At 40.0% G+C, this 19,977-nt stretch overlaps 1 protein-coding gene across 1 annotated transcript in view; it reads left to right on the forward strand.

Moving 5' to 3' along the window:
- The first annotated feature begins 16,873 nt into the window (after window positions 1-16,873).
- KYNU (kynureninase) overlaps window positions 16,874-19,977 on the forward strand; it is a 53,385-nt gene continuing 50,281 nt past the window's right edge. The window contains exon 1 of the mRNA XM_027749016.2: window positions 16,874-17,057. Coding sequence (XP_027604817.2) covers window positions 16,889-17,057 — 169 coding nt within the window. The 5' untranslated portion in view covers window positions 16,874-16,888. The remainder of the gene's footprint in view (window positions 17,058-19,977) is intronic.

Genomic DNA, 19,977 nt, shown 5'->3' on the forward strand with positions numbered 1-19,977 from the left:
GGTATTAAATGGTGAAGTTACATAAAGGTGTGTTTCATTAAAATCTTACTGGAAGGTGATTCTGTTTTTTAACTCTTGCTGTATTTCTGAAGGTATAGTATAAAGCTAAGGAATCTATACGGGCACTGAACAAGCCTTGCACATTTATTGCTTAATTGCAGATAATTGGCCTGGCCACAGAAGTGTAGGCCCTGCCATTCCAAGATCATGACATATAAAGGTTAAGTATCACTTCCAGGAAAATCTTCTCAGGAAATTTAAAAGTTGCAATGCAGTTTGGTAAGATATCTAATTTTCTTGCTGACTGTGATTTTTCTGGTTTTTAATTTCAGGTTAATACAGCATTCAAATTTATTTATAACATGTGTGCCCTGACCAAAAATGATTAAAGCACTTAATGTTACTTTAATAACTGCATACATTTGGGGCATTTTTTAAAAATGGCTACAGAAATGTTAAAGTTATCTCACTATAGGATAATTACTTGAAATGGAGTAGGACAACAAGGATATTCTCCTATGAAACAGAAACACTAGGAAAAAATATTTCTGTCTGCAAATTAATCTGATTATTGGACAAAGCAAATTGTGAAATAACTGCCATTCAAGATCACTGTACTAAGAAATTAATAAATATTTATTTAACATAGCCACTTCTAAACTATAAACCATAATTTAATGGCAATACTGGCATGATATAATTTATTTTGAGGGCTGCTGTAATAAACACTGTGAGTTAACTCTCAGCTGGGGCTGGATTGAGTTTGATTCCTGCATAGGTAAAACTGTATCAAAAACCAAACATTTCATCTTACAGTTGTAGGTTTGCCAGGGGGACACATTGGATTTTCTACTGCTCCACGTGTCACCTAGAAATGAAACATATTAGCTTGTATCACAGTTCTATTAGAAAACAAGATTTTTAGGTATTTATGACTAAGCTGTAAAGCTTGTTTCTGAGTGAAATGCAGAGAATTTCATCTTCTCTAACAAGTTTGTCTCTCCCATTTTCAGACAGAACCAATTTGTTTTATTATATTGTGTGGTTTTGCACTGCAGTTAACAGGTACAAACACACCATGAAAGATTGCATGGGGCTTTGTGTAATATGGACATCTATGTTTCCTCAGATGAGGATAAATCAGACTGCAAGTTTGCAACTGGTCTGAAAGGTCCAAGTTAGCACTGAGTATATCATTCCTTCATCCTTTTTCTATCTGTGCAAGCATCCAGATACCTCCCACATAAGCCATCAGTCCTACTTTTGAGTGACCTTAAAGTGAGCTGGGTAATAATCTGAAAATTAATGTAGATTAAAGAAAAAAACAGGAAGAATTTAGTTTCTAAACTTGATTATTGGTACTGGCACAAGAAAGGTGCTGGAAGTATGTGGCCAAGACAAGAGAGGATCTTAAAGCTTCGTAAAACCGTGTGCTCAATTTTATTTCTTTTCCATAGCAAGGCCAAAAATTTAATTTCAAGGGAAACGGGGAAGGATTTGCTCCAGTTCATCTTCAGTTTTCATCATGTTACAAGCTGCCAGACATCATTTATAGCCACGTGAATAATTAGGAAATGTTCTTATGCAGGTGTATGTGTTCTCTGCTAATCACATTTGTCCTTCTACAGTCAAGAGAAACAGTGGATTAGAAAATGTGATTTTGACAGCACACTGTTAATTACTCCAGCATCTGATACCAGAAAAAAACAACCCTTTGCTTATTACTGACATGGTATTAAAACACCAATTTAAAAAAAAAAAAAAGACTTCCATCTTTTTGCACATATATGTTACTGTTGTCATCATGACTACTCTCCCAGAATTCTTTCATTTCCTTACTTAGTACTAGGATTCTAATTCAGGACTCATTTTCCCACGTACCCCGTGATGCAAGTGGTTTGTGGATGGTGTCACTGCTGATTCCTGAGGGGCAACCTGCTCCTCTGCAGGGCAATGTCTCCTGCAGGAGCAGGAAACCTGGTTTTGTACCTCTGCTGTGCTCTGTGATGAGCAGCCACTTCACCCCCAGCACAATCATGAACGGTGTCACTGCAGCTCTCAGTAGTGTCTGACTGATTTCATAAGCAGTGCTTGCTGTGGCACTGAGGTTTTTTAGCTGAATATATATATACATATATATATATATTTTTTTTTTTGCCCATAAAAATAACCTTCTTGAGGAGGCAGGGTACTACTCCAGCAGAGAAATCCCCAAGACTTATACTTGGAAGACATGTAAGAGGTGTTATTGGTGGTATTTATAGATCTTTTGCACTAGAAGAACTGCAGAAAAAGCCTGTGGTGAAGATGAGAGCTTGGCTGGGAGGCCTGGCCCTTACCTGGTGGATGCTGAATCTTATCTATGCTCTGAGAGGCTTGAAAATAGTAATACTTATGTGTGATACAGAACAAAATTATATTGGCTAATAAGAGTTCGGGATAACCTGCAGTGAGGTGTTTTTCTGATCACTTCTGAGACATCAAAATTATGGTGCTGCTTTTAGCAAAACTGTAATAAACTCTGTTTTCAGGCTTTTGTAATGGAGTGTAGAGGAATATCTGAGGACATTTTTTTATTAAGCCTACTGTAGAAATACATTGTCATGTATGCAACCAATTTTCAAGTAGTTTTACTGGTTTATTTTGTTGTTTTGGTGGTTGCTTTGTTTTGTTTGTTTTTATTGGGGTTTGTTTGTTTTGTTTTTGTTTTTGTCTTTGTGTGGGTTTTGTTTTTGTTTTTTTTAATGGGAAATTCATTGAGAATTGCACCAGGCAGGTATTTTATTTTCAAAGGTAGGTTAATAGATTTACCAGACTGGAGCAATTTGAAATGCTGACAGAGCTCCAGCACCTGTATTAATGCAATCATTACCTCTTTATCTTTTACTTTTTGGCAAAGCTCAAGGTGGTCGTGGGGAGATACTGGGATCCTTTTACATAAGGCTCTGAATTTTTATAATGAAAAGACGCAGCACCCTGCTGCAAAAAGTTTATCTTAAACCTAGTTTTGCAACTGATTATGATTATGATATTTAAAAGACATATAGATGTGGCTCTTGAGGACATGGTTTAGTGGTGGACTTGGCAGTGCTGGGTTAACTGTTGGACTCAATGATCTTAAAGGTCTTTTTCAACCTAAATGATTCAGTGATTCTGAAACTCTAGTTTAAATAACTGTGATCCTGACCTAGCCAACAAAGGATGGGACCTTTCGAGGAGAGAAGGTATTCTAGGAGAAGAAGAAAGTCTGTATCCCCTCTCAGGACACACCTTGCAGAGGAATGAAGACATAAAATAGCTGTATTGTGGCTTGAGTATTGGGTTGGCCAGGAGGAAAAACATATTCATATAAGAAAAGTATCTCATAAAGCAGACAGTTTGGTTCCCCAAACTGCCTCTGTATCTGTGTCTGGCTGTCACTGAAGAATAACTGCCCAGGCATTTTGCTGGGACACTCTTCCTAAGAAGATCCATGAGGAGGCATCAGGTGGTCACAGCCCCATGGACAGCATGTTGTTGTCACCGAGCATTTATCTCCCTCCAGGAGATAAATGGTGAGTGTGCCAAGCACAGGTTGAACACTTTACATCATGAACAGCCAGCGGATGGCATTCCCACAGGGTGTGAGAACTGAGCTCTGGGATGGCTGAGGATGTGCTCCTTGGAGATGGGAGCTTTTAGGGCTGTTTTAAAGGGCAACTGCTGTGCTCCATCTCATACAACAATGAGGAGCAGTTATTGTTCCTCCTGAGCCACGTACTTTGCTCCTGTCTAAACCGCAACCTGGTCTCAGCAAAGCTCTCTTTCCCCTGTGTGAGTCCAAATTCCTTGTTTGAAAAAGGCCTTTCTTGCACTCCAGGTGTATCTCCGCCCATCTCTCATCTGAACTGTCAGAATACACAAATCCACGTGGTGATTTGGTCAGTGGTGGCTCCTGGCCCAGAGAAAGCAACACTGAGCAAACCTCCAGCACATTTTGCAGCTCCCATTTGGAGCACTGCCTCCCACATGGAGCCCAGAATTTTCTATCCACCAGCTGGTCTAATTACCATTTCTGTGCCTGTTCATGATGTCTCTCTCTAAATTTTGGATATGCTCAGTTGTCTGGGAATCTAAAACTCAGATGCCTATAGGTTTGATCTAAGTTTAATATCAGGACCCTGCCCCAAGTCATTACATTGCATAGGAAACTCACATTTTTTCCTTTCTTACTTTTGGCATTAAAACATTTTTTCCATGTATCTAGGCATTCAAGTAGTTAACAATACCTACCAGATTTCGCATACTAAAAATCAGCAGTTGTGCATCTTCAATGTAATTTTCTGAGTTATGCTGCTTTAGCACTGTTACATATTCTTTAAAATATTTTGTATTTTAGCTTTAAAACCATGTTAAAATGAAATGTTCAAAACCAAGCAGCTTTCAGAAAGCCCCTGGCTTTTTTTTTTTTTTTTAGTGCTGATGAATATACAAACCGTGGCAAATAATTAAACATTTTAATTTGAGATAATCTTTGATTAATGAAGAAGCTGCTTTCGAATGCTCTTCTTTGGCTCTAATAATTGATCTTTAATTGTCCCATCTAAAGGTTGTATATTGCCTTTTCTCCTGATTGTGTCCTCCTAATGCCTTGTAACTCAGATCCAGCTATTAGCAATGTTCATTAATTCCTCTGGAGAATGCTGTGAACTTTCCAAATTGAAATAGTGCTTTATGAAACCAAGATCAGTTTCGTACCAGTTTGGAGTCTCTTGAGAAAACCACACCAAGAGTTGTTACAAACGTGCTGTGTAATTATTCAGACTGAAATTATTTTAGAATTTACATTTAAACTGTTTGAGGATGTTGGACAGAGGAGGTGTAGGAGGGTAACCTAATTAAAAATAATGGCAGAGATGCTTTTTATTCTCTTACTGCATGTAAACAGGTGATGGATTTGCAATCAAGTGAAGTCTAAGTGGTAAGTCCATTTATGCAAAAATTGGACAACAATGGAATTTAGGATCTGCTGAAATGTTTGTGATGGTAGAAAAACTCTGGGTTGTTACAAAGGAATTTTACTTGGATCTCTAAGTAGGGACAGCTAAACATACTTATTTCATTGTACCTGAGAGATGAGGCTTCTTCATAAGTTGTTCAATTCTGGAATAAGCTGTGTTTTAATCTTATTCTACTTTAGTTAGACAAACCTTTAACCTGTTGCTCAGCAGGCTTCCTTTTGTAAGCTCAAGGAAAAATGGCTAAACTGCTTTGTTTTTCCTACTAGATGCTAAATTATGTGCCCCAAATGTTGGTGTGTGCCTGGTGCTTGACCACAGCACGACAGCACCAAAGGCTTGTGATTACACAGCACATTTTCTTCATAGTTTGATATTAAAATATGCATAAGGTACTTGCACGAGCACAGGTTTTTACAAATATGTCTAATTAATACAATTTGAAAATGTTTTTGCTTCCTTTGCTCCTGAATTTTTCAGTCTAATTTCATTAAAAGTGAAATGCTTATTCATGTGCTGCTTTCCCCAATTTTGGCTTAATTGTTTCCAGTCTGTACAGCCCGGCTGTCTGGAGATGTTTATTACAGAGCGAATGTATTCTGGAAGGAGAGAGCCTGGCTAAATTGCTGGAAAGAAAAATTCTACAGTCTGACCTTATGAAGACAGGTTCCAGAAGGTTCTTGTTTTTCATTTTGACTGTGGGACCGTTAGCAAGGAAAAAAACAATCCAAAGAAGTTAACTAAAGTCTATCACAACAGTCAGTGGTGCTGGGGAAAGGAAAAAAAAAAAAAGAAGAAGAAAAATCCCCGGCGCTGTCAAACTTATAATCCATTCTGCAGAATTGCAGAAAAAGCATTACATATCCTGGAATTATACAAAGCTATTTTCTCCTGGCTTTGGAAAACACAATTCTCTTCCACGCAAATGCTCTTGGTATTTAGGGAATCTTTTAATATACTTTAAATATGTGATAACACAGAATGAGAGTACAGCATCAAAGTACTCAATAATCTATTTTGAGTGATCTTTAGCAGCTCTCCTGAGCACTTATAGCTTGCTGGAGGGAAATGCATTTTCAAAGATCATGAGCAGTCCCTATGGAGACCCGTAACCTTCCTCAGAGCAATTCACCACAACCTGATGGGTCTGATCACTGCACAAGGGAGACAGTCAGTGGAAGATGCTCAGGAAACACTCTGGGAATACTAAGCAGAACCCTGCAACTGCTGAGTCACCTCCTGTAATCAGGGAGGGGGCAAACAAAGGGTTATTTGAGGATTATAAATATCATTAGGAAGTTAAGTATTGGCAAAAGCTTCATTTAGACCTTGGCCGCTGTGTGGTCTGATTTGCTGCATAATCAGTTTATTAGTAAATCAAACAAAGATAAAATCTGTGGTTAGGAAGGTCTGGGAGGTTCAACTCTGCGGCTGGGGAAGGAAGGAGTGACTGTGTGGATAGCAGAAGGCTCCTCTGAGTGGCACAAAACTGGTATTTGTTCTTCTGGACAGAGTTTGGAACTGATGTGTCATTCCCGTGTAACCTGCTGGGTTTGTGAATAAAGGACAAGGTTTTCCCCTCACCTCTGTTCCCTTGCAAGAGCCATGCTTTGCCCTAGTGGCCCCAATGCACTTGCTGATTTTCTTGTTTGAAGTGTTTCCCAGGAATTTCATCTTTGCCGAGAATCTACCAGTGTTTGTGAGTACGTGTACTGTTAAACCCCCTTGGATGGAAAGGTGCAGAATGAGTTTCTTATCAGGGGACCTGTATGACTATATCCCCTTCCTAAGCCACTGCTGGCCTCCCTCAGGTGTCACATGCCATTTTCTGCCTGTCACCATCCTTATATACTATTGCTTCCCCTGCTGATTCAAGGCCACCCAGAACAGTAGTACATGACTTAAAGAGCCCATCTTTGCAATTTCAGCTTTTAGAGGGTCCAGATCCACGTGATTCTTCGTTAATCTGTACTGTGCTTTGTGTAGCATTTGTTTTGGGATTTTTTATTATTTTTTTTTTTTTTAATGCAGCACACATGTTGTATGAGCTCAGTTTGTTATTTTCTGACCAGTCTTTTCTTTCCTGCCTGAGTCTTGCTCCATATGGTAACTGCTGTAAGAGCTTAAAAATAACAGGGAAAGTGTGAAGTGCATTCGCTTTTATGGACCTGCAAACAAGGGGCAGGGGAAGGAGGGAAAAGGCACCATGATCATTTGTCTACCTCAGTTCAGTTCATGTCCTCAGCTATTAGTCAGCCTGCAATGGTGTGAAGGCCATCATAAAAGACATGGTCCAAAATATTTAAGACAAAAAGAAAGCTCTGGTGTTGTGGGGAGCCTCTCAATGAGGGATAATATTGTTATTATCCTATTGTATCTGGTCTGTTACTGGCTTCTGATTTCCCCTTTCCCAGAAGCTCTATGATCACAGGCAGGAAATGTGCTGCAAGTAGATGAAGAGGTTGGCAGTTGTGTTGTACTCTCAGAGTCTGGACACACAGCTGGTCATTTGGAGGGTGAAGAAACAGTGGCTAGATAGAGACTATATCTGAAACACAAACACCTTTACCTGTCTTTGAGAGGACCTGGGAGAATGAGGTTTGCTGTAAATCCATCCCCAAAGTACTCATGTTGATTTTTTAGAAGATTTTGTAAAATATAATAAGCAGCTGCCATGAGAAAAAGGAGCACCATGTCCCCCATTTTCCTTTCAGTCTCTCAAATGCCCCCTTGGCCATCACACTACTGCTCCATCAGGAAAAGACAGATACATCCCCTCTCCTGTCCCTACATTGAGAAAGAACTGCTTCAAATGTCCTTGCTGTCCAAAGCAAACATTGAGGCCAAATATTTGACCAGAGGTAGGGGAAATCTCTTTTTCTTTGCAAAACATTAAAATAAACAACAGTGATAACCCATTCCTTAAGGCAAGAGGCTTTAAAAACATATGTGTATGTGCATCCAGCCTGGAAGTGTGGGTAAGGGCATCAGAGGTACAGTTGTCTTTTATTAGCAGCAGCTCACTCAGAGGGATACAAGGAAATTTCATCTATTCAAAATATGTTCTCCTGCTGTTGCAGCTACCACAGAGTTATCAAAGTCAGGGGGAGTTACTGCTCTTGTTTTCTTTACATGGAAAACCCTCGACTCTGATTCCCTCATTGTCCCTCTCTGGGTATTACAATTATTAGTGCAGCGGTGCAATATTTCTCTCTAAATGTTACTGCAGAAAAGTAAATAATTTCTTATTTCTGTGATTATTTTTTTTTTCATAGAGACACTACTTTAGGAATAAATTTAAAGGACAAATACTATGTTTATTGACTCAGAAACAAGTGAAAATGATAACTGATACAGAGGCTGGAGAAAAACAATATTAGGAACAGGTCACATTACAGGAAAAATCCATATGTGTTTAGGGAGGTGTGCCTAACACTCTGACTGAAAAGAAAATAGGGAAAATTGATTCAGACAAGCAATAAGATTTCATGACCTCACTTTGGCCACCCAAAGGGTGGTCAATTATTTAACAGCAGCTACTAATAACTGCTTTATAAGTAAATAAAAAAAATAAACTCTGGATTTTATTATAGTGAGTTAACTCCCTATGTGGTAAAGCTAAATGGACTGAGTGAGGGTTTTTCAGTCTTAACCAGAAGAACAGTAGAATCACACAACCAGAGCAATCCACTGCTGCAAATAGGCCAAATATGCACAATTCCCTTCAAATCACTTTAGAAGGAATAAGTAACTCCCTGGGATCTGGGAGAGAGGGAGGACAACAAAGTAAGTGAGGGCAGGTGTAGGGCAGCCTCGTCACAGAGGGTTTAAATGTGACCTGAGATAACAGAGGAGCTTTTCAGGCAGAGCAGATCTGTTGATGGGGTAGAGAGAAAACAAAAATGATAAGAAAGTTGTTGTAGCAAGCTCAGCAGGAAGGAGACCAAAGGTTCTATGCTGTTGTTTACTGAGTGACTGCTGCGAGGCCCGAGGTGAATTGTGTCCTGCCATCATAAGGTGCAGATGGCACGCTTTAAAAATAGCTGTGGGGCTTGCCTTGTAAATACAGACAATCTTGGTTTTTCTAAGCATCTGTGTGCTAAGCAGAGCTCTATGCTGCAGGTGCACTGTGTGCTGCTTGGACACATCACTGCTTTGCTGCTCCTTTTCTGGCTGTAAGAACCAGAGGGTTTTCCTGCCTGAGGATCTTCCAGGCCACCTTATTCTGGGTAAGACCTGCCTATTCCTGTTAAAGAGAATCTTTGCTGGATCATTTTACCCTCTTGATAGCAGGAAGGCTATGGGCTAGCACTGCCAAGGCAAGCTTTCACGACCTGATAGACCCAGTGTCCTGGCATCCCATCTGGCAAGGGTTGAGTTTGCTTCAGGGTGCCCTTGGTTGGTTGTTGTTGTCACATGTCTTGAGAAGAAGGCTATTGTGTTTTGTCAAATTAATTAATTAAAACTTTTATTGGCATTCCTGTGGAAAAAACTCACATAGTTTCTTTCAGTTAAGGGACAAGACGCCCATGACAGGGGCTTGAACAGGCTCTGGTGAGTCTGGGACTGGTGGTGACGGATGGGTACAGCAAATAACTGGGATGAAGGATGAGGTGTAACAGTGTTAGCACATTGGTGGGTGTGGCTGGCAGTGTGTGACTTAATGTGGTTAAGCTCCTCCAAACAAGGCAGGAAAGCTGTTGGTATGAGAAATGTGTTTCTCTGCCCACCCCTTAATCCCTTCTCTGCCCCATGTACCCCACAAAGCCCGCAGTTATAGACATGCAGAGCTTCTTTTTTTTTTCTTCTCTAAACTGTCTGTCAAATGTCACTACCTTCCCATCACTCTCCTAACAGCTCCTTTGAGAGGGTGATAGCAGGGTTGCCACTCCATTACATTTGCTGCCTGCTCTCTGTCCCTCGTGCCTGCTGGGACTTTGCCCATCTCGTGTGGCCTCACTCCCTTGTACGTTGGTCTTGCTGTAACTTGCAGCAGCTCCTTCTTCTCTTCCTGTCCTCCGGCTACTTCACAGCGACACAGGAAAAAAACCTCAACAGACTATTATAATAGTTCTGCAGCTAAAAAAAGGTATCTAGGCTACGTGTTTGCTGATTTTTTTTTTGTTGTTGTTGTTGTTTTGTTGGGTTGTTTTGTTTGTTTGTTTTGAGTCTGAAATTGAAGGGCAAAGGTTTTCTGTCTCTATTTTTCTTTCATTCCATCAGAAGAGTTGAGAAGAATAGCTGGGAAGAAGGAGTCAATATTCATATTCTCATGAAACTCTACAAACATATGGCCTTTGCCAGCACAGCTGCTTTCCTGCCACCACTGACAATCAAGGTTAAAACACATGATGCTTATTCAAAAGGAAATGTAGTGGGAAAAATTTTCACTCCACTGTTTGTGTAGTTTTATTTCCAAGGGCAAATTGAAAAGTTGCAGTGTATTTAAGCTTGGTTTGACCTAAATGGTCAACCAAACAAGAAACAAATACCCTTTTGGGTCAAGTTTGACATTGGATCCCTCTTACTTCAGTAGCTGAAGTGCCTCAATGTAGTTTTTCCTTGGACTAGATTCCTGGTGGGACAAAGTTTCTCTAGGAGCAGTCTCATTATCTGGCTGGTGGAGTAAAGACCAAGTTAGTGGGAAGTCCAAAAAATCATTTGGCAGCGCAGAACAGGGTAATGATACTGCAGGAACTGATGGATAGAGGTCAGCTCTACTTTGGGTCAATATTAAATGCTCTGTGTGGTTGTTTTGTTGCGTTTTTTCCTAGCAAAGAAGATGAAATGTTACAGTTCAGGAGTGTCACATCTATTGGTGCTTACTGAAAATGGAAATCCAGACAATAAACAAGCATTACTGCAGGGGTCTGGGCAGGCAGAACCAGGATGGAGATGTGTCTCTGAATTACATTGTTAGTCCACAACTCTGACCCATTTCCCCTATGTCTTTCCATAATGTTTCAGTTTGTTGTTGTGTGTTGGTTTGGGGGTTTTTTTGTGTGTGTCTGTGTGTTTGGGGTTTGGGGTTTTTTTTCCCTTCTCGGAGGCTTCAGGGACTGAATAGAGAGAAAGTATTTTTCTTTTTCCAGATGACTGTGTTCTAGCTATGTGTAGGAAGGGTGTCATTCAAGCTTGAATGGAGGGGATTGGGTTTGCACGTGGCTGGTTTGAGATAATGTTTAGAGAGAGAAAGGAGAGATATCAACTCTGTTCTTCCCTAATTTCACCTCTCATTCTTCCTCTGTTTTCCACCCTGGCAAATCTGTATTCCATGTCCCACTACCTCCTCTGCAACCCGGTTGCAAACACTGCTTACTTCTTGCTATTATACTATCAATTGTCTCCATCATGAAAGGGAAAGAATTTGGTTTAAAACTATTTTCATAATAACTGTGTGTGTATTCTTTTGCCTGTGTTGGAAAAAAAAAAGTGCCTTCTTAATTTAATTAGAGCTTTAAAATGGTGACAAAGGAAAAGAAAACAATCATAAAGGACATAATTACATATATGCACACCTGGTTTTTAGTTAACTCTCCGAGGTCACGTGTCTGGTTGCTGTGGGGTCAGAGCCTGGAGAACCAGGCATGTGACTGTGGCTGTTTCTTCACGCAGTGACAAGTATTTCCACACAAGTTTCATCATCCTCCCTCGGGAGCGGCTGCCGACCGCAGGGTAACATGGTTTCACTGTGGAGGGGAAAAGATGAGTTTTCTATGTAAAATTACTTCTAACACCATAACGCTTCTTGACATGAAGGTCAATAAGTGCCTAAATTACTCTAAGTAACTGAGTTTATTATAATTCCTCTCTGTCACATTCCCTTGCTGCAGCTGTGACACTGTGCATGTAACTTATTTAATTATACAGTGGTGGCTGCCGCTGAGTGTCTGTTGTCGGGGAAGTTATGAATATTTAGATTTTTCTCCAGTTCTGTAATTTAAACAAATTCACTGAAGTGTATTTAACCTGAAGTAATCTACATTGCGTGCTGCTTTGGGCTGTGCTTTTTTAGAAACTTCCTTCTGTGAAATCATATTCACCAAAGCAATTTTTTTTTTGGTGTAAAGACAGGAAGAGAAACAGTTCTTAGGCATTGTGCAGTTCTGTAATTTCTCCTTTGTTTGTTTTGTAAAACAACTTCAATTACAGTGCTATTGGTGCTTTCAGTGGGTGTGTTTTGACAGCCAGGACCTATACTGCAAACTTTCACACTCACACATGTGCACACCCCCAAGTTTTCCTTCCCAAGAATTCATTTGGACACCAGCCTCAAAATATCAAAGGTCTGTGGGCTGAGCTGTGTTTGGCAACCTGGTGAACAGCTATTGGAGGGCAGAAAGTGCAAGATAGGCTATTTCCATGACAAACACTTTTCCTCTGAGGATATTGGTACAGCTTAAAGTAGAGATTCATTGTATATCTGTCAGCACTGTACAGGGTAGACTGTGAGTAACATCTTGCAATATTTAAAGGAAATTTTTAAGGGGGGGGTAAGGGAACTTTTTTTTTTTTTTATTAAATATCTCAAGACAGAGGGTAGGTCCATAAAAATATAAGAGGATCTAAAAAGAGAACAAATTATCATTTTATAATTAAGCCTAATGGACCTTTCTGAGTAAATTTGATAAGATGACTTGCTAATATTCACACTTTTTTTTCTATTTAGCAGTAAATTATGCATAAAGGACAAAACAGAAATAATCACCCAGACATTCACGTCACTTGTGTCTGACTAATTCTCATCCATTGTCTTTTATAGTTTTAAAATGGGAGATGAAGTAGCGTGGGGCAATGTCTGTGCTGATAAAGTATGGAATAATGACTGTTTTCTTAATTTAAGTTGCCTATGCTCTTTTTTAATATGAAAGTTTACCTACAGTCATTGCTGAGTTCTTTGCTCTAAATCAGGATGTAGTACAGGCAAGTCCCATGGAAGAGTCCAAAGAGCAAAGAACTAGGAAAAAAATAAAAATATACTGACTTCTTGTCATCTGTTGAGTCAAAAAATGTTGTAAAAGTTTCAAGGAAAAGAAGTAAACCTTTTCTAGTGAAAGATCTCCCTGCCCATGGCAGGAGGGTTGGAATGAGATGGTCTTTAAGGTCCCTTCCAACCCAAACCATTCTGGGATTCTATGAAAACACTTGAATGCTTTTTTTCAGAGTGGGTGGTGGAGGCAAATGGTTTCTTTTAAGATATTGATTATTTTTACTCTAAGCTGTCTGGAAAAAAAAAAAATCCTGGTAAAGAACCATGTTTATCAAGGTGGGAAATACGTTTTGCACTAATGGGTCTGAATTTTAATTTGAAGAGGTTACAGAATATTGTTTAAAGTTAAATGAAGATAATTGGAATAAAGCTGTGCTGTTCTTATAAAAATGTAGAAAACAACAAGTGACTCATGAATTATTGTAAAATAATTACACAGACCTCTATTCTGTGATTAAAAAAATGAAATTATGCCAGTTAAAGGGTAAAAAAAACCCCAAATCCTAAATAAATTCTGCAATTCCGCTCTATGAAGCCTAACTCCCATTCAAAGGACAAAAGTACTTTCTTATTCTGTTTTTAGAACTGGATCTCTGGAATGTCGTTCCTCAATAGGATTTTGATTGATTTTATTTCAGTAGTTTTACCTCATTTCATAATGTTTGTATTAAATCAGATGCCACTGAGCACTTAATAATTTTTAACTTCTAGGCTTTGGTATTTATATTATATTTGCCGTCAAAATTAAATATCAATGAGAATAAAAATAAATGTAAGTCATTGATCAGATGCAACAAACTACAGCAATGCCAGGGAACAAAAAACCTGATCCAGAAATCATCTGTAATATTGACTTCAGTGAGTTTTGGGTCAGGACTCAAATGGAAACCAAACCCATCTATGCTTACCAGACAGGTCAGAGGATGACCTGGAATATGATAGTCATTAATCCACTGTAATAACTGGGTGTCCTTACATGGAAATGGTGACTAGTAATTTAAAGTGTAGGATGCTGGGCTGTGTTCACGTGGTGTAAAGCAGAGCATCTACAGGCCAGATAATACCAAGCTGTCCTTCAAGCACCCTTATCATCCATCTCCTGGCCATAAACTACAGGGGAATTAGCTGGCAGTGCCTCAGTGGGCCCGGGAGATAAATGCTGGCAACTCCCAAGCCTCCTTCGTTGGCTGTATTCAGGAGAGGATGTAGGTGATGGCAATGTTAGTACTTCATGGTCTCCCCTGCGTGGGACTGTGGGAGCTGAGCATCACTGAGCAAATCTCCTTAACTCAAGTGAGGGATCTGTTTAGAAAGCTCAAAAGGCTCCTTCCCTTACTTGAGGAGCTACGTCACTGGGGAGCAAAAAAATCCAGGCATCAACTTGAGATTGCATAGAAAATACTACACAGGCTACTGTGTGGTTATTCACCTAGAAGGAGACAGTCAGGGAAGCATGGTTTCAAGCCCCTTCTACAAGTATTTTTTAATATGATTTGCATTGAATACCCATTATTAAAAATAGAGGGCTATATCTTGCTTATTTGTGTATGTGCTGGACATGCCTTGATAATGGGATGAGGACATTCATGCTCGTGCTGTAAATCAAATACATAAACCTTTGGAAACAAAAACTAGTCTCGCTTTCCAAGTGCTGATCCAAATATCGCTTGCCCTCATTTATTGATTAATACTGTGGGTTCTTAAAACTTATAAGTTGGAGAAGTGAAAATGAAGTTACCTCACAGTGCCTGTAGGTTATAAGGAGGTGCCTGTATTAGTGTTCATGAATCAAGTTTGCTTTTCTCATTTCACATCTCCTGGAGGAAATAAAGATCCCTAAGTATCCTCCCTGATGTCTGCCAAGTGAGGTCCAGAAGGTCAGTGTTCTTCTGACCTGCAGAAAACCACCCATGTTACTGAGATCTCAGCAAAGAAGCTGTTGGAAGCAAGGTCTTGGATCCGCTGCTCAGCTGCGGAGGAACTGAGGAGCAGTTCCCTGCTGAATAGGGAGCCTGGTCACTCTTCTTTCAAGGCTTTCAGTAGGGTGGCAGCTCTCTGGGAGGTGGCTAGTGGGGTGTATTGGTCCAAACCAGCTTGGCCTCTTGAGCATCACGCCCAGCGACTAGTCTAGGTGCAGCCCTCTGCCTCCTAGAAACCTTAAAAGGCACTCCAAGAACCAGGATGCTGAAATACCTTTTTTTTTTTTTTTAATGCAACCACTTTTGTTATTTTATTTTCCTTTTTACCACCAAGGGGATGATTAGGACAAACGAGTGGGAATGATAAATTTGGCAACAATGAAGAGGTGTGAAAAACCTGTATGGAGACAGCACAAAAATAGGATATCTCCAGTAACTCCCAGGAGTTTTCGTTTCATTAGTTAAAGGAAAACTGCTGTCTTAAAGAACTCTGCTGATTTTTTTTTTTTTTAACTCTGCATGCTGGTGGGAGGGGAAAAATTTTTACTGTGTGAGATATTAAGACTGAGGGGGGGAAAAGAATATGTTTGCATCATAAACCAAATGATAGCAGATTAAAGCAGGTAAGCAGCATCATGCTGGCCATTTGGCTAAACAGGTTTGGATCAATTGGCACTAGTGAGTCTGTGCTGTTTAGGGGTTTATATTTAAATACCAACCTTTGTCCTTCCCATATGTGTTGACAAAGCTCTTCTCAATAGTCATCTGTTGTTCTATCCACAGCTTGTTTCTGGATAACTATCCACAGAATACTTTTAGCTTTAAGAAATGAAAGCTGGTTCTTATGGAAGATGAGTGCTTAAAGGGCTTTCTTTCTCAAACAGAGAGAAAAAAGTAATATTCTCTAGTGGCTCTGTGCTGCATGTTATGTGCTAATCTGCCCTATTTCAGCCTATCCCCTTGAGTGCTCCTTTGCACCAAGACTCTTGGGGATGTTAAAAAGGCAGAAAATATTGTGTGGTGTAACTATACAGTTTCCTAAACTGGGGCAACCACCAAGCACCTCAATGAGCTTCTTGACTGCCTACTGCCACAGAAAGCAGCAGGCTGCACTATTGAAGCCTTGCCCTAAAGTGCAGGGTGTGTGTCATAAATTTTCTTTGCCGCAGATCTGTGAAGCCAAGTGCACAAATGCTATCTTGAGCACAATGGTGTCTCTGAGCAGTGCAGTTACAGGACTGTTTTTCTTATCAAGATCAATGAGCTTGTAAATTTTGCAGTTAGCTTTGGATGTGCTCAGAATCTATGGTCTGTCATGTTTGCGGTTTGACTTGGGCTTCTCGCTTTTCCCAGGACAAACAGAGCTAAACCCATCAGGATATTCGGTGCAGCTGAAAGGAAATAATAATTCAAGGTCCTGGTCTTGAAAGTGACATTTCTAACAATGCCTTTGCCTGTATCCTGCCTGCTCTGCCCTTGAACGTGAGCACGACTGTGCACAAACTCCCCCTCCAATTTTTGAGGCCGAAAAGCTGAAAGAGGCTGAACGTTGCACAGCCTGGAAGCAACTCCAGTGTAGCTGTGCACCTGCTATTCTTAGGAGCTCAGACTGCAGAAACAATAATGCTGCCTCTGGCTTTGACATCTCAAAATTGTGAATGACACTTCAGCATTTGGAACTGCTGCCAGTCTGGTGGGAGAACTTAGAAGTGGCTGATACAACTTAAAAAGGGAAGAGCATTGTATCTATAGAAGTGAAAGAAAAAAGCCTTTGGGGATTACAGAAATATGTTGCCTTAGAAATATTTGATCAGTTTTACCATTCTATTCAGACACTTCACTTTTTAAAACCTTTAAATGAAGTAAGTTTGGGTCTTGAATGATGCGGCTTTAGTGGTTGCTTATCAGCCACTCGTGAATATGCAAACTGCAGGAGCTAAACTGGCATTTTTGATTTTCAGGTGAAATTGAATGACCTGAAAATGGATCCTTCTTCTCCTGTGGTACCAGCAACCATTTTGGAACAAACTGCCTTGCGGCTCGGATGCAGTCCCACAGACAAAAAACTCGCTGTTCACTTAGATGAGCAAGATGAGTTAAAACACCTTCGTGAATGTTTCTGTATCCCAAAAGTCAAGGATCTGCCTCCAAGTGAGAATTATAATAGCTCTGAGGGAGCAGGGAGGGGGGAGAGGGCTGGGCTTCATATCTTGTGCATGTGTTTATCACAAATCTTTGGAAATCATCATCATCACTTATGAGATAATTGAGCAATTGTAGTCATATCTGAGCACAGAATGTCCCTGCTGTTGCTAAATCAATCCGTCAGCTTATTCTAGCACCAGAAGCTTTATGCTCTCGTTCCCATCCTGAATAAAATGTGAGGATGCAGTACTTACATGGTGCTTATGCTGTCAGTCAGCAGCTTTGAACAATATAGTGACTGATTGAAAATTATAGGCAGAAGCATTTCTGTCTAATGGCTCGAAACGGCAAAGTCGCTTGTGATAGTTCAGAGCAGTTGCTTCCTTGGTGTAATACACTTTGGTATTATCTATCTGGTTACAATTATTTTAGTTAATGAAAGAGACAGCACATGTATTATATTAACATTCATGTCTTATTGCTGGTAGCAGAGATATTTTCTTCCCGAGGCCAAATGGAGCACTGTGCCTTGGAACAAATAATTGATCTGAGCAAATAATTCGTAGTGAAACCTTTTATCAGAGGATATTTCCTGCTTTCCTTATGAATTGCCTGCAAATAGATAACTGCACATGTAGATGTGCAAAATGGTTCTGGAAGTTTTTCTGCTTCTTTTCTGGTCTGTAGGTTGTTTTGGGGAGCCTGTGGCATGCCCTGGGTATGGAGAGGGCCTGGTGTGGAGGCAGGAGGGTTGTGCAGGAGGGCTGGCAAGTTGAAAGCCTTTGCTTCAGGTTATCACTCCCAGCCCACCAAAAAGCAAAAAAAAAAATCTCTACGGGAGTGTTTTGTACCCACAACTTCTGCTGTGTTCAGTCAAATCACGCAAGAAAACCTGGTGGAAACACTCGCCTGTGGAGGCAGCAGGGTCCTGGGCTTCTCCCCTGCTTCCCAAGATCTGTCTGGGTTTATTTTCAACTCAGATACATGCGAAGCAAAAGCTGTGCTGCTTCTGCAGCCTCTGTTCATTGCACACTGGAAACTGAAGAAATGGCATATTATTTCCTTAGATGGTAAACAAGTATAGGCATAGTCACTCTCTTCCTTTCCTGCTGTGGCAAAATACACCTGTTGAAAATTAAAGGAAAAAAATATGACAGAACTTCCTTGCATTTTTTTTTTCATTTTCCAATAAATGCAGCGGTAATTTTCTGCAGATTTTCTTTTTCTGAAAAGAACAGTTCTGATGTTAAATGAGAAACTACCAGTGCATTCCCCAAATTGTGTACAGTAAGGAACTGTGATAGAAAATGGTATCCATAGTTTCAAAAGATGTCCAGGAATTCAGACTATCTCTGTCTTCAATATCTTCCTGCTAAACAATGATGAGTGTTGAGAATGCTTTCTGCTCCCTCCCTTAGGACATAGGGATGATAAATCCCAGTTCTTTATTATTTAGAACAGAACTGGGCACTTTACAAATATCTAAACTAGGTACTTCTTCCACATGGAGGAGATGTTCTCAACTGGTCTTCCAAGAATTAATTTTTCTTTTTCTTTTTTTTTTTTTTTTTTTTTTTTTTTTTTTTACCGTGGTTGCTTAAAAGAGTTTCCTAAACTATGACTATTCTGTGCTCAAAGCTCCTTCAGCTGCCACAACGGTGCTGCAAAATGTGCCTTTAAAACTGGAAAGGTGCTGGCAGACAGCTCCCATGGCCATGGTGCTGCTGCCCTTCACTGGGCTGTGCTATTGAAATCCAGCTCCGGTAGGACACCTGAACAGCAGCTGGATCTTCAACTGCAGCGTGTAAAATGTCCCTCCAGAATATCAAAGGTCACTTTTCAGTGTAGTGTTGTAGCAGATTCATGTTAAAGAATCTTCTGAGAAATATGTAGAGGTTTTGATACCCCTGTGACAATTTTGATTTTTTCCCTTCCAACCTTCATTATTGTTTATTTTTCAATCACCATCGTATTTAGACCCAAAGACTGCTGATGTGGATGCTTTTCCCTGCAGTTATGATAATATTTAGTCCTGAGACTGTGGAGATATATATATGTTTTATTGAAGATAAGCAATGTACAAAGTAGTACTAGTTGTACAGCACGGAGTACTCATCATTCCTGTGTTCCCAAATTAAGGGATTTTTTTCCCTTCTCTTTTTCCCCTGTCCCTCTTTTCTGTACTTCAGCTGTCATCAGGAACAGCTTCCCTGCTGAAAAACAGCAGGGGTGTAAATATATATATATTTATATAGTGTGTCTATACCACAGAGACAGATCTCCCTTGACATTTATCTGTGCCCAGGAGCGGATCCTAGATAACATATTCCTAAAGATAAATGTCATTACAGATATTAGCCATCAAATATTCTTTATATATATACATAAAACATTACAATGAGGTTTTAAAATTAAACATTACAAGAAGCAGATCAGAACATCCATAGGAGACAACTGTAAGATGACGTACAGAAAAAATATTTAGGAAGTCATTAGAATAGTTTAATTTAGTTATCGAGTTATGAACTGTCACAGCTGTTTGTTTGTTATATCAATCAAGTGGAAACCAACAGCAGCCCAACTCCCTGCAAATCTCTGAGGTTTTATGTGCAAGCATGAGGGACGAGGCTCAGGTGAGCAAATATGGAAAGATGACAGCGGGAGATTTAGAGAAATGTTTGGATCTCCCCTTAACGCTTTTCCGTGCACCACAGGGAGGAGGCAGGAATGCCTGGATTGCAGTTGGCAGTTGGGCACCAAATCACCCGTCTGATTAAGGCTATGGCTTGTGCTTTGTCATCTTGTAAAGGAATAGAGCATCATTTGGGTTTCTTGGGAATAAAAAGATGCCCAAGAGTGAAAGTGTTGAGCTGTATTTCCCAGAAGAAATGGTTAAAGGCAGTGGTTAATCATATAAATGTGGTTC

Source organism: Pipra filicauda, unplaced genomic scaffold (genome assembly GCF_003945595.2).
Source record: "Pipra filicauda isolate LSUMZ 115617 unplaced genomic scaffold, ASM394559v2 scaffold47_size6085603_pilon, whole genome shotgun sequence".
Classification (NCBI taxonomy): Eukaryota; Metazoa; Chordata; class Aves; order Passeriformes; family Pipridae; genus Pipra; species Pipra filicauda.